Genomic DNA, 24414 nt, shown 5'->3' with positions numbered 1-24414 from the left:
GTGGAGAGTCCCAGGTATTTATGCCCTATTGGGAGTTGTCCCTTAAAAGAGTTGTTGACCCACTATTGATCATATGCCTCATCACATGAGCCGAGATGTGAAAAAGAGTGGGGGTCATTATCAGCAGAGGTTTTGGGTAAAGCTGCTGTGAAACCTCGCCTTACCCTATCATGTGACTTATTGAGATTAGCTGATGAAAGATGTGAGTGGGCATTAACGTGTCTGGGAAGGGATCTCAAAACTGTATTGTAGTTGGCAGATAGACCTTAAAGGTGCAGATGTGCAGCTGAGTCTTGTCCTGTCAAGGTTGTTCTTCTATGTTGTGCCATGCAATTATGGAGTGACTATTTGGTTTCTCCCGTGAAGAGGGCTCAGCACTCCTCACTGCACTAAACAGCATACATTGTGTTGTTTAGTTTGTGTTTGGGAGTTTTGTCCCTGGTCTGAACCAGTGTGTGGCTGCGTATGAAGTACACTGGAATGTCGTGCTTGGAGAAGACTCTCCTGAGTTTCTCTGATAAACCTGCTACATAAGGGATGATCTGTTTCTCCCTAGTTGGTGTCTGACCTTCTTTACCGTGCATCTCTGCTAATTTGATGAGAGCCCAATTAGGATAAGCAAATTTAAGAGCTATCTTTAAATGTGTGTTTTCCTTCGTTTTCCCTTCTGGCTTACAGGGAATGTTTTCTGCCTGGTGTTGCAGGGTCCTGATTACTCCAAGTTTGTGTTCCAGAGGGTGGTGGGAGTCAAAGAGTAGGTACTGGTCTGTGTGTGTGGGCTTCCAGTAAACTTCGATGTTGATGTTTCCATTCTCCTCAATGTGCACGGCACAGTCCAGAAATGGCAAGCTGTTATCCTTTGTGTCTTCCCTGGTAAACTTTAGGTTTCTATCCACTGAGTAGACAGTGAAGGTTTCTACTTCTTGGATTTTGATATTGACTCAGGTGTCATCCACATATCTATAAATGCTATAAATGCTGAAGCCAAGAGCTTTACTTTTCACTTCTTCCATGTAAAGGTTGGCTACAGTAGATGATACAGGGGAGCCCATGGCATTTCCATGTTTTTGTGTGTAGAAACCCTCATTGTATTTAAAACATGTGGTGCTAAGGCAGAGGTCTAAAAGTGCGCAAATCTGATCGGGGGTAAAGCTGGTTCTGTTCTCTAAGGAGCTGTTTTCTGACCTTTTCTGCTGCCTCAGTTGTAGGTATGCAAGTGAAGAGTGAGACCACATCAAAGGACACTCTGGTTTCATCTGGATCCAGTGTAAGTTTCTGGACCCCACAAGGAGATCTAGGATGGTGGCAAGGTGCTTGGAAATGTTGTAGGTGGCTGAGTTGATCCTGTTAGGTCTGAGTGGGACTCCTTTGTGTAACTTCAGAGGTTCATATATACAGGGGGTAAAGCATCACCTGGGTACAGTTGGTGGAATGTAGGGCAGTCAGTTTTCCTTTCCCAGTTCTTGTAGGCAACTGATGACTTTCTTTTTGTAGTTGCTTGTGGAGTCTTGTCTTAAGGCTTCACAGGTGTTGTTGTCACTGAGGAGTGTGGTAATTTTTGTGTGATAATCAGATGTGTTTAAAACAACATTGCACCTCCGTTTGTCAGCTGGTAATATGTGGATGTTTTGGTGTTTGCTCAGGGAAGTGACAATCCTTTAGGATGTCTCTAATTAGCATCTAGAAAACAACAATTATGGCTGGAACTGTAGTTTGCATCCTGTTGCTAGCATTAGCCAAAATGGCTTAGGTTAAACTGTCCTACACTTTTATGTTGAACTATTGTGCTGCATATCATGCATATTGTAGTTCAATATGCTGATCTAGATATACATGCTGCATGTCTGACTTACTATTAGGTGGTTAACCAACCATTCCTTTGCTAGGAATTGAACGTGATTTATTAATATACAAAATTCAATTAAGCTATTTGGCAATTAGACTCGTAAAGCCCATCACAGCAGTCATAGGAAGAGACATAGCAGACTCCCTGGACTCTAAACGCTGGTGGTGGGGACTAAGATGGAGACTTTGATGGAGCCTGAGTAATATGGAAGAGGAAGAAATGAAGAGGAGGTGGGTTGCACGAAGGCATTGCAAGGGAAAATGACAGATGAACTGTGACTCCAGTCACAAGGACTCCAGTCACCCCAGCCATAAACTGTTCAGACTGCTTCCATCAGGAAGGAGGTTCTGCAGCATCCGGTCCCGTACCAGCAGACTGAGAGACAGCTTTTTCCATCAGGCCATCAGACTGCTGAACACGTCATAGACACCTCAGCTTCACTACTGGAACTTCAACATTATGCACTCCACACTGTATATAAATGCCACTTGTTTTGCACATATTCAACTCTGTATATTTTATATATTTTATTATTATTATCATTATTATTATTATTATTGTTTGTTTGTTTGTTTTTTTTACTATTTAATTTGTAAAAATGTGTACACACACACACACACACACACACACACACACACACACACACACACACACACACACACACACACACACACACACACACACGTAGGAAAATATTTAGTATACACATCCAGAAATGCATACACTATTATATATTGTACATATATTTATTAGTTTCAGGTTGGCCATTCTTGTATTTTGCTCGTTTGTGTTGTTGTGTTTGCACATCTCTGTTGCTTGTGGGGCTCGCACACAAGAATTTCACTCGCATGTGCTGTGCCAGTGTGCCTGCACATGTGATGTGACAATAAAAGTGATTTGATCTGATTGAATTTGATTTGAGGTTTAAAATACGTGGAGTGGTTGCCTGGCAAGAAGCAACCTGCCTCCAAACAATCCCATTTAGAATGACTGCAATCACTGATTGCAATCTCAGGCAGAGAGTAAATGTTTGCAAATAACTGCCATTTAATATATGAACACAGATTGCCAAAAGTTGCAAGTAATCTGAGCCACCCTGTATCAATGATCATAACTTGTCAGCGACATATTTCTTTGCAAAAGGGGATTTGACTCAACTGGTGGCCAGCTAACTGTATTCCGATTACGGTATATACCCATAAAAGTGAGGCTTTATAAATCATTGTGTCATTTTGCAGTTAAATCACTTTCCTGAATTATGAATTTCTATTTAAAATCTGTGAGGTTCTAGTTAGACTCTGAATCTAAAGAGTGAATGAGAATTTCTGTTTATGGTGTTGGTAGAATTTTCTGATTTATCTTGGATCATCAACACATTATCATATAATTGCCAACTTTTCCTCATTAAGTTGCAAACCTATAGCAGCAGGGTCTGGCTTTTTGTCATTTTATCGCTATCAAACTTGCTTTGAGGACAGCAGCTGACTTTGAGTGGTTGCAGACCTCGTTCCCATCTTCAAATCAAGCATTTCAAAGGCAACGAGACTACAAGTTAATTACACACAGTTTACACTGATCATTTTGGTTGCGCACCAGTCTCCAATTACTGTTTTCTCTAGCACGAACGTAACTTTAGCCAGCTAGCTATATTTTATCTGTGGTAGATTGCTCTGGTGATGCTTATGACATTTATGCAGACGAGCTATCATTAGCTAACACCAGCTTGAAGCCTGCGTAAGAATGATTTGATCCCTAGCATCATCCATTCTCTTTCAGGGTCGAGGAGGGCCTGGAGCCTATCCCTGCTATCATAGGGCAGGATGCATAAATCTAAAGCCATGCTAATAACTGCATTTGTCCAGATGGGTGTCAGTCCTTTCATTGTATTTCATTCTTGCTAAAATTAGCTTGCCTGCCAAGCTAAAAATTAGCAGCTGTAGCAACTGGCTAACTATAGCTTGCTTCACCTCCTTTGTAGCAGCCTTGGCCTTAGACCTTCCCATGGATATCAGTCTCCAAATAGAGTGAGTCAGGGGACATCTCTATAATCTTTTGGCACATTTGCAAAAAACAAAAGTGCCACGTTGTGCACTCTGAACACCAATCCACTATGAGAAAATAAGTTTTGTAAATTTAGGATTTTGCAACCAGTAATCTGTTTACAAATCCAGCTTCATGTCAAACAAAGCTTTGGATTAAAGCTAGACAACATAAGCACTCAATAACCATGCGGTAAGGCTCACATGTTAACACTCTGACTCTGTGCTTCAACAGGAAGGGACAGCTATTCTCTGTGTATGTGTGTTCTATTTAAACAAAGCTGAATATGTCTTTATATGGCAGTGCAGCAGTGTGCATATGAAGACCTAGGCAGGAATCTGTTGACTCATCTTTCCTCCTTCCCTCTGGCAGTGGGTAGACTGAGGAGCCACAGTTGTCACCACAGCATACAGTGAGAATAGTAATATCTGGCAGGACGGCGGAAAGCAAGGGAATGCAAAATACAATTTGTGGCATCTAAGTGGGAAAAAGATGAAGTGTTTGTGTCAGTCTCTATCGAAATATAGATATAGAGAGTCTATCACAACCATTGCTTGTCATTTGTCATTAATGTGAGCATGCCATCCTTATGCCTTCAAAGTGCCTTGAGTAACAAGCGTTACAGCAATGTTTCTGCGCTTTACAATGGAGCCCAAGTCATGACAAACTCATTTAAATCTCCATCGTCTCTTGTCTTATTCCATTCTATTTATTCTTACAAGAATTTACATAGCACTCCTTTGTGAAGCCTCTGACTACCTCAAAGTGGCAAGGGAATTTCATTTGTTGCATGTTATTATCTTCCTTACCGCTAAATTAACTGTATTGTTGCTCATGCGGGATTACATGCACAAAAATGCATCCTCTCTACCTTTCTGTATTCTGTTTGACTTCGCTCCCTTCCCATCACTCACCCTTCTTTTTTCCTTTGCAACCTCCGTGTCGGATAGCTCAGAGCACCTCAGTAATGCTGATGTGTTTCCCTTGATCTGAAATATATTACATGAAAATCTTTTGTATGCTTCTGGCATGTCATTCTCTCATCCCAAATGTCCTATTCAGTTCTATTCTAATAAAGCTTACGCGTAAGTTCAATAAGGAAGATCTGTAGTCATACACCTGTCTGTTTCTCAGGTGTTGGCGGCTAATTTAAACTTTACATCACTTCCACTTTCACACACTGCCGGCCTTCTTTAGGCCAATTTGCCTTCAACACTTCAACTATGTTAAATCTGCATCTGCGCATCTGTTTTTCTTCCTTGCAGATGCAACCCACTTCCTCCCCATCACCGCCTCTTCCTCATCATTCAATCCGCCATCTTCATCTCCATCAAAAGCATCTACACTCCTGTCCTAATCTCTATCACCGCTGGGATTCTGTTCTGCTGTGATGGGCCATCAGAGTCTAAGCGCCAAATACCTCATATTGAATTCTATACATCAATAAATCATGTTCAGCTCCTTCTTATAATCTTTCCTTATTGAAATATTTTTAGCCTGTCTGGGAATGAATGCATATCTCTATACAGATGGATTATTTCTTTGTATTGCCCCATTCAAGCCCTTGAGTACGACATTTTATGTTATTGAAGATTCTGCATTTTATAACAAGGATGTTTCTTATTTCTTCTGTTTGTACTTTGGCTCAAGCACGACATAATTGGGAACATGCAAAGTTGTCAGCCTCTTTCGTTTATCTGTCTGCCACCCAGTTCTTGTTATTTCTCAGCAAGAAGAAACAAAGGCCTGGATACTCTGAATCACAGCTTCCTCCCCTCTGTCTGCAATAATAAGCCTCTTCCTTTCTTATAATTCTATTCATCAGCTCCTTTCTTTTAACTTCACTCAGAATAAGCATTTTCCTCCTGAATGTCTGCTTAGAGTTGTGTTACGACAATGACATGTGAATCTCCCATATACTAGCTTAATATGCGGGAGTTACCTAGCCAGCATTGACATCAGATATGAGAACATCCTCTGGCTTTAAAATGGAAAAGTCTTTGACTCAGATCCGATTGCTAGCAGAACCAGACCAATTGCTGAGAGGCCAAAAAGACACTACATAAGCCAATGGGTTCTTACAAAAGATTGAGGATGTGTGGCAGACTGAAAAAGACAACTTGTCGAGCTTTATTTCATTTGACTATCCAAAATGTTGGGAGGCATTTGAGAAGATGTTTATTTGCTTTTATAGATTCCAAGTTAATATATTTTTTTGGGTTTAGTGTTCTCATTTCCTGTCATGTTGGAAGAGAACAGGATCTCTTTGACTGTCTTACAGCCCAATTCTGTGCATAAGTGTGTGTGAGAGAGATTCTCAACTTGTGGTTAAGTCAATAGAGAAGGGTGTTTGCAATGGCACTGAGCCCAGATGTGCTGGAGATACAAAATACGGCATGCATGAGCGCAAGTTGCATGCATTACACCCTTGTAGAGGTAGCATGAGAGACGCACAAGAGTAAAGTGAAAGTCTGTACTAACACTTTTATGTACTGGCATTTCAGGACAACACAGTCACAAATCCAGTGACACACACATGCATTAAAAGGCACAAATAAAGACAAGACTTTCATGACAGCAACCAAGCACACCAACAAACTGATTTGTGTAGCAGTGAGCCAAACATAATGCTCAAGCACAGTGTTATTCAAACTGGGATTTTAATAAGTGCATGGGGACTAAAAATCCTTAGTGCTTATTTTTTTGTCCATTCACATGTCATGTCATATGCAATGTACTGGTCACTCTTCCACATTGCAGGTGATGATTTGATTAACCTGACAAGTCAAAACCACTTTAACCAAGAAACCCTGACAAAGTGTTTAATTCTACCTTAACACTGCAAGTTTAAGGACATGGGAAGAGAAAAAAAATAGCTGATGTTTTCTTAAGCTCTTATTTTCCTTTTCATTGCAGGGTCAGTATCACCATCTTCAACATTTCACAGCACAGGGTCCAAATAGAAACTGGCAGTTCTGGAGCGAGGCAGAAACCAAGAATGTCTTGCTGAAATAAATATTTCATGAAATACGAAAAGTGAAAAAGACAATATTTGTGTGCGGTCAGTGTGTGTCTATGTACAGCACTATGGGTCATTATGATAATTTAGGGCTGTGGCAACCTTATTATTTTCTGCTGAAGTGTTGATTTAGACTCACACTGAAATAGCAGAGTGAGATATTATATGAAGACGTCTTCTTTCATTACTTTCTCAATATGAATAGGAATGCATATGTTCAGCCATGATGGAAGGTTTAACGCAACAACCCTGTAATTTTCTACAGCTCGCTTATATCCGCTGAAAACCCAAAAGACAGCTCAAATCCCAATAGCTTTCCTATCTCAGTCATCTTAGCATATCAGTACATATGTGTCAATCCTATGATCAAATATAAATGCTCACACAAGCACAAAATAGCCACCACAGCTGTCCGCAACAACATCACATCATCCCAGCCACACCTTCCTTCTTAGCCATGGCACAGCATAGTTTGGTTATGTTAGACCATTAATTCAATACAGGTCATTACAGATCATTAGAGATGATGTTGCAAGCAGCATAATGTTTGCCACAGATTCTTTGATGTCTGTCAAATGTGCTCAGAGTACATATGCTCTCATCTATAAAGAAAGTAAGGCACCACTGGTAGACCTGCAAGTGCCAGTGTCTGCGAGTGAATTCAACTTGACCTGCACAGTACTGGTCTGTGAGCACAGGTCTCACAAAACATGGGATGTTGAGCTCTCACGTGCCCCATGGAGTCTGTTTGTCAGAAAAATGCTAAAGTAGCCCATCAGAGGTCATCGTAGAGGACTCTGCCAGCGCTCCTCCTTTACTTCCTTGTACTGAGGCGTAGATACCGGTCCTGCTGGTGTGGTCCATCTCTTCCACGTTCTTTAGACTGTGCTGGGAGACCTTCTTGCAACGGCACATTTGGATCTGCCATCCTGGAGGGGCTGGACTACATGGGGGTGCATGTACCATCATGCTAGCAGTAGTGACAGTGAACACGAACACAAACCAAAACCCATAAAAATAAGTCAGAAGAGATAGGAGAAAGAAACAGTCTGTGAGGACCACCTGCAAAACCTTTCCCTTTTTGAGGGTTTTCTTGTTGTTGTTGAATACTTGTGTTATATGCAATGATCCAATGTCTACCACAGACAAGTGTTTGGGGAGTCCCCTCATCTTCTAGGATTGCAATCACAAAGGATACAATAAATAAATAAATCTGCTCCTATTTGGGATTATTTAGGTTTAAAACTGTGTCAAAATTTAGCTTTGTGATGTTGACAAATCAGATAATGCATTAAATATGCATTAGATATTCTTTTTTTATGTTTCTTCAAGATTTTTTAAAGTCACCTGTATTCGGGTGTGTGATGGGCATTTCTTCGTGTTGCAGTGTAGGAGTTTCACTGCAATGTATTCCACTTCAATATGCACATAAATTAAATATTTACACTAAAAACCGCATCAGCTGAATAATAGGGTGTTTCAGCTCAGGCAAATGGTGCGGTCAGCGTGCCTAATAACGTGTACATGTGACTGAGCTTAAGATATATCAGAGACTGTCATATGGAGAACACACACACAGATTCACATGCAAACAAAACATGTGAATGTGGATATAAATAAACACAGCCCAAAGGAATCTGTGCCAGTGTGTGATTAGATACACATCTTTTCAAGCAATCTGGAGCAAGCAGTGATCTTGGCAGATAATATTAGTTTTGCATAATTTTCTTTTTGCTAGAGCACTCCTGTCTTATTTTTGGATTCTGTTTCCATTCACAAGAGTTGCTTGCTGTTGTGTCTTTCTAAATATAATGTGTGTTTGCATTGCCTGTGTTTGATTTGAGGGAGTTTGCCAGGGAAGTCGTTCATTTCAGCACACTGCATTCATGGTGTCAAACAAAGTCTTTTTACTCCCTGTAGTTCTTCATTCTCTCATTTTTATCTAAAGAAAAACATTTTCAGTAGCACAAACATATAAGTCTTTATCATGCTACCACATTTTAGTCGCGTTTTTGAATTTTAAGCCAACCTTCTAAATAATTCACCTCAGGTAAGACCTTGGTGTGTCCATGACGTGGAAGAATTTTCTGTTTCTTGAAGGGAAAAATGCAGCAAGTGCCTAGATATGGAAACAGGGTACAGTATGACTGAACAGAAGTATTTCTGCATGCTAGCAGTTAAGAGTGAGTCATCTATTTAAAAAAAACAAACTTTCCTGTAATATTCCCAGTGGAATCACTTTATCATTCAATGTGATGATCTAATACCCAATGACCATTTTTATCATCATTATTATTAATACTCCACGCTGTAGAAACAGGACTAAGATAAAGCGATTGTTGGGCATCCTGACTGGTCACAAACAGAAGCAGCAGCCAGGGCACTTTGTTTGAATTATTGATAACCAATGTAATTATTAATATAGCCCTAAAATAAAAGGGGGGCAAAAAAGGAAAAACTAACCCAAATAAACTGCTGATGCTTCAAAGTAACCTCCGTTTGCTTTCTGAACTGTGACTGAATCTGAAAGCAGATTATTCTGGATAAACAGAAATTCAGATTAGCATAACCACCAGTGACCGCATCCCGCAGGAGTCTCCAGCAGGAGCGCGCGCAGTCACGCACACACACGTGCACGCGGGCGACCGCTTACCGGCGGGCTGTAGTTGCGTTGTCCCAAACAGCACGCGCAAACGGTTGCCGTTTTCAGCACGGGACAGATCCCGCAACCCACTCACTGCAATATGGCGACAGAGGTAAGGAAATTCTTTACATTTTCTGTGAGTGCTTTATGAAAAAAGCTCCAAGATGTATTGTGCACCTCCCTTTGCTGTTTTTCTAAGAAATCCAGCTTGAGAATTGCCGTCTTGTAACTGAATGTCTTACCTATTGTGCCTCCGATTTCTGTGTCTTATCGTGGTTCGGGTGAACGCTGTTTTATTTCAATCAAATCAGCCGACTGGATCTTGAGAGCTGTGTGAATTTGAAGTCGTGTAACAGTATCCTTACGTCAGGACATTTTTTTTCCTTCCCCGGCTTCAATTTCTTCTACTTTAATCAGTGTTTAGAAGCTGTGACTAATATCGTCTGATAAACAAGTGTTTGTTTTCCTTTCCCCTTCCAACACAGATACTGCTTTCTCAGGCATTGCCTGATAAAAAACAGAAACCAGTATCACTCAGACAGCTCCAGTAGGCTCAAAGCGGAGGAGGCTGATGACAGTGGTAATGATGATGGAGCAGTCAGCACCATGGACAGGGACAGCCTAACCATGTCTTTGCCTTGGTCATACTTTTAAATCAGCTCGATAAATCTTTATCCCTGCCACACACTTCACGCCCACAAAAAAACATGGAAATTATTTATTCAAGAAAATGCAGAGATCCCATAACTGTTAGTGTTATTGGTTAGTATCACAGAGCACAACTGCTGGATAACCAGCCAGCTGCGATGAATTATCAAACCCCAGCCTTGTGTGTCAATGATTATATGTTTGTACATCATGTAAAGATACATGGAAGTCAAAAATACATTAAACAGACACACTGTGCGGTAGGACAAATTAAAGTGTCATTTTCTCAGTACTCATGGATCAGACTAAACATATCCACAACCCAACTACATACTTGCAGTTTTGTGACTATATGTAGCACAGTTGTGATGCTATAACACTCAGAAAATCAGTCACAGAGGTACCTGCCAAAATACCCTAAAAGCCATCAGGCTGAGCAGCACGTCTTCCTCTCCGTCAGTTTGCATCACCATATTGGTGAAGACATTATCATAATCATGATCTCAGGAGACAGCACATTTGGTTATATTCATACAACAGTGTGTTTGCATGCGTGTGGCTGTACATACATGACCATCTAACTTATTTCTGAGTGAAGGTATAATTCTTAAATAGTGATTCTGCAGGTAAAGGTGCAGGGGATAAGAAGCTTGGCAAGATCGATGCATATATTTTTTTCGGAGCCTGCAAGACCCTGGCAGAGTGTCCCTGACTTCCTTTGGTGGTCTGCCAGTATCCCTGTCCAAGCCCCATCAATTACACACAGACACACACAGGCACACACATGCCTACACAGGAACACAACATGCACACGCACCCAAACACATGCAGTGTATGCACCTAGGACAGATTTAATGTCCAAAGCCCATCAATTATCCATGCCATATTTAATGCGAACAGGCTGCTGCAGTTTGTAACCATCGGTGATTTGAGTCTGAGATGAGCACCACAGTTTGCTTCCTATCCATCTGCCTCTCAGCCTGTCTCTACTTCCCTGTCACATATTATATTAGAACTCATTCTATGACATTTATTGTTTGCCAAGTCAGCAAACGACTGCATTAAGTGTTGAGTACACTCAGCTCATTCTGCAGACTGTTTATGCTGCATGGATGGACACTCTCTGGATCCATTAAGTCCACTACTGCCAGAGTTTCCTCGCAGACTGTAGGTTTGCTCCAGCTTGAGTATGACACTGTTAAGAAATAATGTGCAAAAGCACTGAAATCCCCACAGAGACCTGCACAGACTTAGCTCCCCACTGAGAAAAGGAAAAGAAAAAAGTCGTCCTTTTTCATGAAAATAATTTCTTCTATAAGCTTTGGTCCAACAGTTACTGTTCTTCGACCTAGATGTCATGACAGTCTCACAGTTTTGTCAACACTGTCAAAACATTATTGATTTATAGACCTCTGGATAACCCAGCTTGGCAGCAAGCATTAAAAACTCTGCTCTCAATGGCAGAGAATCACTTATATTATGAAGGGCTCAAAAGGGAGCTGAGTGTAACAAAACATGCTGAAAGGCTGCAGAAAACAAGAATGAAGTTTCTAAATCTGGGTGCATTTACTGTGCTGTAATCGTCTGTGTACCGTTTGCAATGCCTGCCCACTGGCAGCACTCACCCGTGCCGTCTGTATGTGCTCCCTGAGTCGGAGTGACTTAACTAGGAAACACGTCAGAGCAATGAGGCTCACAGATCTACAGATGCAAACTGCAGGAATTAAAGTGTGGGTTTGATTCAGCATGTAGGACTGAAAGAATATGACAGAGAAAAAATTATATTTTTCTCAGTCAACAGATTTCACTGATGCATTTTGCGTTTGATTACATTTTTTTTTGTCTACTCAAATTGGCAGAGTATGCTCATAGGGTATGAAAATGCTCTTTTTTTGTTCATCGTATGAAAGTCCTTCAAGAAAATTATTCACAATAAAATTGTAATGAACTGCGTATAAGGGGACAGCAGTTTATTATTTAGTAATTTAGGATATGTCTGTCATTGCCATGCAGTAAAGATTATCTATGTGGTTTTTATTCATCCTTGTTTACTTGATGCAGTACCTTTCTATGCGCTTGTTACCTGGTGAGGCACGTTTTTCTGAAATCTAAACAGTGTGCAGGCAAAAAAATATTAAACATAACGTTAAAGATGGGTGGGTGGAACTAGAAGTCAGACAGCGTAGCACCATGCAGAACTTCTTAACAGAGGCCTGTGTGATCAGTATCACACTTTAACATTGGTGTCTGCTTCTGCACTATATTTAAATGCAGGAATAGACCAGATTTGAACCCTTGGCTCCCATAGAGGAAACACAAGCAGTCTACCAAGATAAACCTGTTTGTCTTCAAGGTATAAATATACAGAGATACTTCAGCATTTCATATCACCACCAGAAGACTAAGAAAGTTTTTTTGTGTTCGATAGCATACATGAAAAATAGCTGTTTCATCAACTGGAAGTAACTCTCGAGTGAGTATAAAACTGTCATAGATAACGAGTCAGACCCATCCACCCGGGTCCTACTGGTCCAGGTACTCTTACTTTTTTTTGGCTGCTGTCTTTAGGGGTCAACACAGTAACTTATGTGAGTAAGTCATCAGCCCTCATCTCACCCTACCCCTAGCATCCTCTTCTGTCACACTAACCCTCCTTCCCTGCATCCATGAATCTTCTCTGTGGTCTTTCCTCTGTATATATATATATATATTTTTGTGGGCGATCGTGGCTCAAGAGTTGGGAGTTCGCCTTGTAATCGGAAGGTTGCCGGTTCGAGCCCCGGCTTGGACAGTCTCGGTCGTTGTGTCCTTGGGCAAGACACTTCACCCGTTGCCTACTGGTGGTGGTCAGAGGGCCTGGTGGCGCCTGTGTCCGGCAGCCTCGCCTCTGTCAGTGCACCCCAGGGCAGCTGTGGCTACAATGTAGCTTGCCATCGCCAGTGTGTGAATGTGTGTGTGAATGGGTGAATGACTGAATGTAGTGTGAAGCGCTTTGGGGTCCTATGGACTAGAAAAGCGCTATACAAATACAGGCCATTTACCATTTACCATATAAATACAGGCCATTTACCATTTACCATCTCGTCCTTGCCTCTCTAACCTTGTCTCCAAACTGCTCAGCCTGAACCATTCTTCTGATATACTCATTTCTAATCCTGTCTTAACGGTCACCCTGAAAATCTTAGCATTTTCAACTCTGACACCTCCAGCTTTGCCTCTTGTTATTTCGTTACTGATACTCAATTGAAACCATTCATAAAAGCAGATCTCACTACCATCTTTTAAATTTCCCCTCTCACTCTCCCTTCTGTCCTTTTATTAAAAATCACCCCTGATACTCATCTCCACCAGCAGACTTGGTCTAGTAAATGCAGGTCATGAAATATCATGAAATATGGCAATGAGTTTGACAAAGATGTTTTATTAGTCTGATTTCCCAGTTTGATGGCATAATTATGATTATTGATGTCACTCAGTCTAAAGGAGCTTTGGCAAGAAGACAGGTTAAAAGGTTAAATATGTAGCCTCTTATGAGACTGAATTTGAGAGTGTTTCTCCAGCTTTAATCTCATTGGCTTTAGTTGCATGGAGTGCAAGATTGGGATACTGTGAAGCCTCGTGTTTAGGCAAATCACAGGGAGGGAGACACCCGCCTTTCTTCTTTTAGTGTAAGTTATGTGTAGTACAGACATGTAAGGCAGAGGTCTGTTGGTCAGGACGGGGCCAACTGTCCTCAATTCTAAAAAGACATCTAACGTATGTACATGCATGCAGTGCATGTATGTATAGCATCACATTCACATGCACACGTTCATAAAAGACGGACCTGCGTGATGTTAATGAGTCTCTCTTGTGGCCAGCTGATTCTGACTTGGATAAATGATGCTCAGCTCTGTGCTGAAACTGTAAATTGCTTCTATTAATAGAAGGACTTGTTGTTCATCATGATAGCCTGAAGATAACACTAGAAAGAGTGAGGGCTCCGTGGTGGCGAGAGACAGGGAAAGCAAAAAAAACCCCCAAAACTGTGTGTGTGTTTTGGGGAGGGGGGTGTATTAAAAGCTCTGGCTGTGAGATGGATGACTGTGGCTGTTAGCAGACAAAAATAGCAGCTTGGATGCTATTCCTGCTCGTGAGTGATACACCATATATAGAGATGAAAGGCTGGCACTGTACTAAGTCTGGCTACTGCCAAAAAGATGCAGTGTTTTTAAAATAATTTAAACTTGATTATTTATCAGTAAATACTATACTTAAATACTAAGGTCTATAAGATAAGCTCTCTTGCTTGATGTATTTCAGCTCCTCAACAGTTTGTCTTCGTCATTTTTTTATGATCCAATGATCCAAACTGCAGACGTGGAAACATCCTGATATAATATCAGTAGAATGTGCTTTTTCCCTGCTGACTGAACATGTCCACAAGGCAGCATCTGTTGCTCCAAAATCTCAATATATTATTTAGCATTCATAGTGTGTACAGATGTGCAAGTTATCCTGGCCATGTGAACTAATGCACTATGCCATCATTAAGGGAGGCTTTTTGAAGTCTGCACTGATAACAGGCTGGAGGGCCCTTTCCTTCTTAACTCTGAGGATTCACCTTCATTTATTTTAAATTATCAGAGGCTTAGGCAAGACAGTAGTGTTTCCTGGATATTGTTCATATATTTCCTGTTCTTGGTTACATGTGTTTTTACTTGACTTTGTGGATGCACTGACATGGTTCTAAGACGTGTTCATGAGCCACGTAATTACAACACCAGCATGTAATTAAAAATGACTGTTTTAATTAGGTGTAGTTCCAGCTACTCAGTATTGTCTGTGACATTTTGCTTGATTTATAATTCACCACATTACTGACCACAGATAATGAAATCCATGAATTCTTTCTTGCAGTTTCATGCTAAAAAGTGCTATTGTTAAATTGTAACTAATCTAACTATTTCCATCTGCTGCCTTTCATTTCTGGCAAAGATTTTTAGCATGACATATCTTTTCAGTCTTTTGTGGCCTCCATTTAAACTTTTGTTAATTTTTTAGACTTTTTAAAACCCTGTTTCATTAAATATGTTCTCTTTCTACTATTTACAAATAACTGCAAGGTTGAAATGATCTCCAAATTGAATTCTCTATTGACGTATGCACTGTATCCCAAATTTTTGGAAAGTCTTTCTCTGCCTCTTGCATGTACAAGCATGTACTTGGATAATATTAAATAGGTCACAGTGACCCTGCTGTAACTGGCCAAGCCTTTAAAAAAAGAAAAAACTTAACAGCTGCACAAATGTTTAGCTTATCATGTGAACCATAGTGTTTTTATAAAATGATTTCAGGTTCTGTCTGAAGTGAACACAACCTCATATTTCCCACCTTATTTTCTCTCCTTCTCCCTGCCTTCTCCTCTTCCTGCATACTTTTACCGTATCCCTTATTACCGTCCTCTTGAGGACAGTAATTTAGATCAGCAGCTGTATGCTTTTAATGTAAATGACTGGGTGTAAAACACACTGTTCACCAACAAAGTGCTGTAAAGACCAGTCTTTTAATGTTCCAACATCAATTTTGATGTTGGAAGACAGCAATGAGAGTGCCAGCTACTTTAAGTCAAAGATGTTGGTGCATTAACATCGCATCAGTTCTTGAGTTTCAAACTTAAACTTAAATTTTATTGTGCAGCAAAAGCCTTTTTACACTTTCATTTCTGCAGTCCTGTGAAAAACTAAGAACATTCCATGATTCAACAGCTTGTAACGCCACCTTTAGCAGCAAGAACTTGAAGTATTTTGTCTTTTTCTTTTGTGTGACTTTATCAGTTTCTCACATCATAGGAGAGGCATTCTGGCTCACAGTGTTGCTTCATTTCACTGAGGTTTGCATGTATTCACTTATACACAGCTCTCATAAGGTCCCACTACAGCATTTAATTCAGATTGTGGTCTGGACTTCATCTGGACCATTGCAACATCTTGATTCGTTTCTGTTTCAGCCATTGCTGCTGTGCTTGGGATTACTTTTCTGTTGCACGACCCAATTTGGGCCAAGCTTTAGCTATCAGACAGATGGCCTCACATTTAACTAATGCTTTGGTAAACAAGGAGATCAGAGGACAGAGGAGGAGATCCTGTTGCTACAAATCAAGCTCAAATCATCAACCCTACACCACCGTGCTTTACAGTTGGTATGAGATGTTTGTGCAGATACGCTGTTTGTGCTTTTGCTGTCATCTAACCTCCAAAGGACATTGTTCCAGATGTCTTGTGGTTCGTTCAGATGCAATTTGGCAAACCTAAGCTGCACAGCCATGTTCGTTTTAGAGGGAGGAGTCCTCTTCTTGGCAACCTTTCCAAACAAACCAGTCTGGGTTATAGCTCTCTCTCTCTCTCTCTCTCTCTCTCTCTCTCTCTCCCTCCATATATATATATATATATATATATATATATATATATATATATATATATATATATATATATATATATATATATATATATATATATATCATTATAGCCATGGAGTGCTGTATGAATTGAAATGTATTCTTGACCACAAAATTTATTTTTCTGTTTTTTTCTTCTGTTTTGTATCTTCTTAGTTCCACAACCTTCAGGAGCTCCGGCACAGTCCATCGCTGGTCACCAAGGTGTTTATACAGAGAGACTACAGTGAAGGAACTGTGTGCCGATTCCAGGCCAAGTTTCCCTCAGAGCTTGACAACAGGGTGAGTCCAAACAAACTCAAATACCTAGACAAAGGCAATATAACCCCCCACTTCATATAACTCTAATTTGACTGATACAGAAAGATTGATGGCCCGTACTGTAGACTTGTCTATTAAGCTAAACTCACAGATAGATGCAGATACACTTAAAACAACACTTGTGCATATGGGATGCTTCTTAAACCAGGAAACGTCTAATTCCTGTAATGCTGGTCCTCAAAAGCAAAAAGCTAATATTTGAAATGCACACATTATGCATAATAATTACAAGGGCATCATCCACAAATGGATGCAAATGTCTGTTGTATAAGTAATATATATGTTTCTCCCCATCTAACATCTCCTGAATGTATGCATGTGTGAACAGTTAAAGCAAAAGTAGATGCCTTTAGTTAAAGACTGTGTGAGAGAATGTGCTATTTATTTAAAGAGCAATTTTACTTTCTTTACCTTGCTTTAATTAGTGAATGGTGTTATGTAGGAGTATTATTGCATATTTGTCTAGCAATTTGCATATGAAGCAGACAATCCACACAAAGAGCAGAGCAAGAAAACATCAGTTGTCATCGATTTACTGCAAATGTTCTCTGTCAGATGGAAAAAATAGATTGCTGTCGTAGTTGTAAGTAATTATTCATCAGGTTTTCCATATTCTGTAATCAAAGTTGTTGTTGTTTTAATTCCTTGAAAAAATTGTATTTTGGGTTGAGTAGAATACAGGCAGCATATTTGGCAGGCTAACAGAACATATTTCACTTGTGCCATTCTTACAACCCCTTTTGGTCTTGTTTGTTTTTGTTTATAAGTAGATTGAACGAACTTTACTTGAGGAGACAGTGAAGACCCTTAACTCTTATTATGCTGAGGCTGAAAAAATTGGAGGTCAGTCGTACCTGGAAGGATGTCTGGCTTGTGCAACAGCTTATATCATCTTCCTCTGCATGGAAACGCGATATGAAAAGGTAAGAAGTCTGTGTACACAAAATATTACATTTTGGGTGGAAATACTGTATAATTACAACTTTTTTTAACTTGTCATGTTTTTGTTTCAGTTTGCTGCTTTTTATAGAGGTTGTAGCTTTAAAATGAGTTAAAATTAGCCTTTTAAATATAAAAATACAATTATTATTCCATTAACCGTCTTTAAGATCTGCTGTAGGTAAAACAACAGACTTTTGCTGTAAATACAACTATTCTTTCAGTTTACTGCACACTTCGATTCAGCCACCATCTATTCCTCAGGCTCACTTTATGAGCTTTTTTTATGTTTTGTATGGAGTTCAGTGAGCATCTTCTATACTGTCTCCCTTTTCAAACCTGAAACCACATCTTGAACTAGAATGTGTCTTTAAATTGCAGCACAAGACAACCTGTATTGCACTCTCTTCTCTGGGTATTGCACAGGCATAGCGAAAACGCCATGCAAACCCAAACACAGTTCACAAGTGATAGCACATTATTCATGCTGCACGTATCCCACATGCCTTGGTAGGAGACTGAGGAACCTGGAAAAAAAAACAGCAAAAGATGCACACAAATGCCTCAGTGGACAGAGCCCAGAATCTCAGAATGTGAGATGAAGGTGAACCATTTAATGCGCAGTGATGAACTCCACTTACAGAAGTGTTATTTTCTCCCCTATGTGTCAATTTCTATTGAATTCAACTCTTTCCCACTCAAAAAAAACATTAAGCCTCATCCGGCTCTTTAAGAAGAGAACACACAGTTCTAGGAGATGCAATCTCTCTCTCTGTCTGTCCACCAGAGTTTAAAACTCACTCTAAAGGCCACACAAGTGTGCCGCTGGATAAGGCATGGCACGCCAGCTGACGCTTACCTAAAGTGCAACCAAGATGCCCATCTTGACAAAGGGCAGGTGGTTAAAGCTCCGCATGGCTGTGTAGCTGCTTGTTAGTCACTGAAATGGAACAGGAACACACGCACACATAACACAATCGCATAGGCAGACACAGCGAGCGTGATTAATCCTCTTGTGATTTTGTGTGTACCTGCCGCCGTTTTAGATAGAACTGGAGCTGCATGAAGTTTTCAGCATTCCTCTCTGTTCTGATCTCTGTCATCTCCCTTGTCTTGTTGCATTTTGTAAACATTTCTTCATCAAAGGACTACAGAGGTACTAGGAGCTTGACCAAGAAGTACAAAAGGACTTATTGCTGAGTTGAAGCCATGCAGAAATTGCCTAGTCTGAGGCTCTTTTCATCTCCCTGTCAGCTGGGTGCTGCCCCATTAAGATCCTGAGATTCTATCAGTTTCTCAGGAGAGTTGTTTATTTGCTTGCTTAACTCAGCCATCTTGGCTGAACAACATTATGACTGATGATGATAAAGTGTACCCACCCAAGTTGATGCTGCATGTTCATGTGCGTCCGAGTCCCACAACACAGCGCTCGCAGATCAGGGTGCAGATTCACTGGAGTCCCTTGATGCTTACATCTCACACCATCAAAGGACACTGATTGCTCCCAGCATGTCAGAACAGATACATGTGCTTAAAAACATTCACAAGACTTCCCTCACGCACACTTTGTGCCCTCCATCTTCTACTTTTCTTCTCGTATTATTGACAAGAATGTAGCTGAACATACAGTATGGGTTTCTAAAGGACACGTGTACACACGCATAAAATCCTTTATATTGCATTTGGTAGCATAAGCAGGGGATTGTGCGTATGCTGTCACAAACACAAAGCTTTTCCCAGAAGGGCTGTCACACACACATGCCAGTACAACACAGGCACAGCTTGGATACTTGACTGTCATATTGTTACACCGAAGAGGATTGAGCTGCCCCGAGAGCTCGCTAGCAAGTGAAAGGATTGGCCTTTTCCCTGAACCACAGTAAACTGATTAGTCAGGGCTCCTCTGTGTGTCTCTCTGCCACTTTACCGCGATGCTTGATTCTCTTGGAGTTTGTAGCAAAGGAAATGGTTTGTGTTGCGTTAAGAAATGTGTGGATATCTTATAAGTCAAATATTGATTGCTTTGTGCTCAGCGCTATTTCACATGGATCTCACTGATTTAAAGAACAGCGGGGCAAAACCGCTGAATTTCGATGGCTTCAGTTCAATGTCTTTTCACTGAGAAACGCAATGTCTTAATGTTTTCCAGACATTTTATTGCAAAAGTATCTTTTTCCAATGGGAGACAAAAAATATTTCTTCTGTTGTTTAGTCTCCACTAACAAGGGTCACTGTATAAGCAGCTGGGCCTGCAGCTGTACGAGGCCTTTGACATACTAGAGGAGCACAGTGCTCAGTGAACTGCTTAGTGTTGTTTTAATCACTCTAGGCTGTGTGCTGCAATGACCTTTAGCTAACTCACAAAAAAGGATGTGAATTTGTCATGTTCAATAGAACCATTTTCACACTTACTGCAGCTCGGAAACTTTGAAGTCATTACGCAGCAGAGCTGTACTTAGGAATGCAAATGTATGAATCAGCGGCGCTGGACATGAGAGAGTCTGCACCCTGCCAAATATTATAAAATCTGTGCAATGCCCTTGTTAAAACAGGGCAGGTAGTAGTTGGAAGAAGTCACAGCAAGCAAATGCTTCTCCTGTCTCCTCCTCAGACCTGAGGAAATGTACAGCATCTCTAGAAAATCATAAAGAATTTAAATAAGCTCTCTTTAATAGAGTTGTACATATTGGTTAACATGTGTAGCGGCAGCAGCTCTGTGGGTGCAAATGAGGCGCAGAGGAACACGGCGCTGGCCGACATGACACTGGCAGAGTTTAGGCGAGCCGTGGTACATCAGCATGATTTGTTCCCATGGAGGCATAGCTAAGGCTGAATAAGCCGTTTTAATAAACCCACTTTAGCTAATAGCTGCCTGTTTGGCATTACTGGCCATCAGTCTGCAGACATTTGGTTGCTATCAGCAGCATCGCTGGAACAACATTCAGTTCTTAGGTTTCGTAGACACTATTTAAATCTCCAGATAAAACGGTTTGTGTGCAGTTGCAATGAATGAGAGAATGTATACAGACATGCTTGTTTGAATCTGTGTGCCAAAGCATGGCCTGAACCGCACAGATTCACTCCACTGCTGCTCTGTGGTTTTCGCACAGTTGCTGCAATGCTCACTTGCAAAACCGAGAAAAACGTCCACTGCCAGTGCAATCTAAATAAACTGTCCACTTCATATTTTAGAGCCTTGACAGTTAACCAAGGCATGACATTTAGCCTTAAAGAGAGCCATCTTTTGAATTAGGAACTCAAGCTTCCAAATGGAAAAGTTCAAAAGGAGAAAAGCTCATACTCATCATTTTTAGTAATTCAATTCATGCAGCCCTGCTTGACAAGAGTGGCTTGGAAGTATGCAGAAAAAATAGCTGCTATACTTGGAGCATAATGGAATTACTTTAAGTTTGGATTTTAATGCGCAGGAAAAATAAAGCCGGGCAATGATTTGACAGAGCTGGTATCATATGCCGCATGCTAAGTATGCGCAGAAGGACTGCAAATTAATTTCTTTCATTTTTCATATTTTCCAGAGGTTAAAGTAACTTGGGCCAATTTAACCTCTTTTAGATACTGTGTGTAACACAGAACGCATCCTGAAAAAGTAGGTACTGAATCTCAGTTCTCTCTTATTATTTTTTTATGGGAGCCTGATTGTCCTGCTTGGGTTTTCATCTTACCTCCAACATTTCTAATCAAATCTGGATTACCTCCAGAGGTACTTGTTCTAATACCTCTCTGCCCCCCTTGTTTTATTCCAGGTGCTGAGGAAGATATCAGGTTTCATCCAGGAGCAGAATGAGAAGATCTACGCTCCTCGAGGTCTGCTGCTCACAGACCCCATAGAGAGAGGAATGAGGGTTGTATCCTCCTCCCATATGTTACTGTAATCTCTGTGCAACAAATAGATAGTGGATAAAGGCCCAGACAGGACAGCTCAACATTTATAAGACAGTTTAAAGATGGCGTGGAAAGACATTGGTTAGAATTATTGAAACTGGTGGAAACATCTGGATTTGATACAGCAAATGGATGAAAAAAAACTTCTTCATAAATTACCATCAGGATGCCCATGAACAAGACACTTAAAGTCCAGCTGCTGCAGAGTAGCTGTTCACTGGCCAACTATTTTTTATCGTGAGTAAATCTTAAAAAAGCTCTGAAAAAAACAGAAAGTTCTGTGTTTTGATATGGAAATATGCAAAAAATAAAAAATAAATAATATTAATGTGGTCAATCGGAAGTAAGGTTTTATATCAAGGCCTTTTTAATGATTTCCAAGTTTTCATGTGGCTGTTCTTTTATAGATGAATTGCTACATTTTCAGGAGTGGACAGCACTATATCTCCTATTGACAGCTGGACTGATACCAGCACAGACACATGGAGAGAGTGAATGTGTCCAATAGACCATCACACAGTCCTGGCTCACACTGGCCAAAAGAAAAAAAACGGGCTGCAGGTCAACCCATTACCAACTCTTAAAAAACTGAGTGGTTATGCAGAGAACGAATGGTTGAAATTAAAAGGTGATATTAATAAATGAAGCAGACAGTCTCAAAGGAGAGAAAACAATGGAAGCAAAGAAACCAGAGACATACAGAGAAAGTTATTATCAATAAAAAAAGAAGAGGCCTACAAAGAAAGTAATACATAAACAAACAAAGGGGGAGACGCAGACAAGAGGAATTCTGGAAGGAGAAACCCAGAAGGAAGAAATTCATGGCAGACTATTGTTATGTTGTTTTTTTAATAAGCTCAGGTTTCCTTGATGCAGAAGGAATTTTTCAAGAGACTCTGATGTGAGTTCATATGGTTCAGAAGCTGTCCTCCTATTGGGGGCTCAGCTTCCTCACCTTCATGTAGCTACAAACACAAGTAAACATAATATAGACATGTGCCAGAGACAGGCCACCATTAAAATCCACTGACTACGTTAAAGAGCAGAGCCCATAGGCTCGACTCTCTCAGACCTTTTCAATAGAATAGTAGAAGCCTTCACAAGTAATTAAGTTTAGCCTCGTGAACATTTTATTAACAGTAAAATCAACATATGATGATAGTAGAGTAGCGCTGTCCAGTAAGACCATTGCCAAGGTTTATGAATGTAAGCAGAGAGTTCAGATAACTTTGATTCATACATTTCTGGACAGTGACACGCTTTTTGTCGCTACGCCACCACAGTGGATTTTAAGTAAACCAACGAGATGTGATCAGGGAACAGAGTTTCTGCTTTAACTAAAAAGCATTAATCCAAAATTATTTTTTAATCATTGAGGAATTAAAAGCAATTTTTAAACATTGTCTCCCATTCTCCGTGGCTCAAAAGGAATTTCACTATTTCCTGACAAGCAGTTCGACAGCCAGATGTTCCCTTGTTATTTTATGACAATCTAAGCAGATAAAAAATCTGGTGTTGAACTTGCGTTTGGTAGCCATTCGCTGGAACTCGCTGATGTGCAAAGAGCTGCAAGTTTATGCAAGAGAAGGAAGCTCTTATTTAGATGAAAAAGAGAGAAAGCTAAATTTCTTCTTTAAAAGTAGGAATCCACTGGCCAGCACAGTAACAGGAGAAGGCCACAGAAGGCTACTAAATTATAAGATTGCAGAGTTCTTTCCACAATTAAGAAAAACAATTTCTTTGCATATAATCAAGTCAAGGAGACCCTGGAGGAGTCTGCAAACAAGAGAACCCTTCATGAATGGAAATACAGAGGATTTAGAACAAACCACTGGTTACACTGAAGAACAGTAAGGTCAGATTAGGCTTGCCCAAATAGTTGAAATACCTTACTGAGGTTTCTAAAACTGTATTGCTTTAAATTCTCATGGAATTTGTCGACAACGCACAGTGATCCTTGACATTCATCAAATTTTCAGCTTGAGATCAGCGTGTTTGAAGACCGGGGCTCGGGCGGCTCCAGTCCCAGCAGCACCATGTCGTCGGGCAGCAGCGCTCGGTGACTGGAGGGGCAGCACCAGGCTTACGGATACCACCACAGGGGCAGCGGCACACTTACCAACATCCGCATGCTGAAACATGAGAGCACCAGGTTCTAGGACGAGTGGAAAGAAAAAGGCGAGGAGGTGATTCACAACATTCATGCTCTGTCTGCTGGGGCCGACAATGTATCACCTCCAGAAGAAGAGCTGGCTTAAAAACACACCCTGGATACAAAACAGAATAAACACAAGTGCAACAGAACCCACACATACTCTAATCGTTAGACACAGCAACCAGTGTTTCTGTGAAGAAATATCCTACACTCTCCAAGAGCTATCAAACTAAAATACTCATTGATTGTTTTTGCTCTAATTTTTTTCCATTCACATTTTCTCTCATTCCATCACATCTGCTACTATGAGTCACACCATCTCTGCATTGTAGCTGATTCTCCAGACTTTCACTTCCTTAGACTAAATTTCAGTGCGGGACTTTTTCAAGGAGAGGTCACTTTGCCTGTCTGTTTACGCACTGACATTGCAATCTTAGGTTTTATGCAACATCTCTGAAATCTG

The 24414-nt window shown here is 40.6% G+C and overlaps 1 protein-coding gene across 1 annotated transcript; it reads left to right on the top strand.

Annotated features, from left to right (window-relative positions):
- Window positions 1-9516: 9516 nt before the first annotated feature.
- On the top strand, window positions 9517-24197 carry golga7bb (golgin A7 family, member Bb). Its single transcript, XM_026190706.2, has 5 exons — window positions 9517-9661; window positions 16790-16915; window positions 17725-17877; window positions 21658-21759; window positions 23776-24197. The coding sequence occupies exons 1-5, from the start codon at window positions 9650-9652 to the stop codon at window positions 23857-23859; spliced, it is 477 nt and encodes a 158-aa protein (XP_026046491.1). The 5' UTR covers window positions 9517-9649; the 3' UTR covers window positions 23860-24197.
- The last annotated feature ends 217 nt before the right edge of the window (window positions 24198-24414 follow it).

This window comes from Astatotilapia calliptera, chromosome 13 (assembly GCF_964374335.1).
Source record: "Astatotilapia calliptera chromosome 13, fAstCal68.1, whole genome shotgun sequence".
NCBI classification, from domain to species: Eukaryota; Metazoa; Chordata; class Actinopteri; order Cichliformes; family Cichlidae; genus Astatotilapia; species Astatotilapia calliptera.
The sequence above is the reverse complement of the archived record's forward strand: the minus strand, read 5'-3'. Positions and strand labels throughout refer to the sequence as shown.

Coding starts and splice junctions, on each gene's coding strand:
- golga7bb (XM_026190706.2), top strand. Junction 17,878..21,657: donor TGGAAACGCGATATGAAAAG/GTAAGAAGTCTG, acceptor GTTTTATTCCAG/GTGCTGAGGAAGATATCAGG. Junction 21,760..23,775: donor TAGAGAGAGGAATGAGGGTT/GTATCCTCCTCC, acceptor TCAAATTTTCAG/CTTGAGATCAGCGTGTTTGA.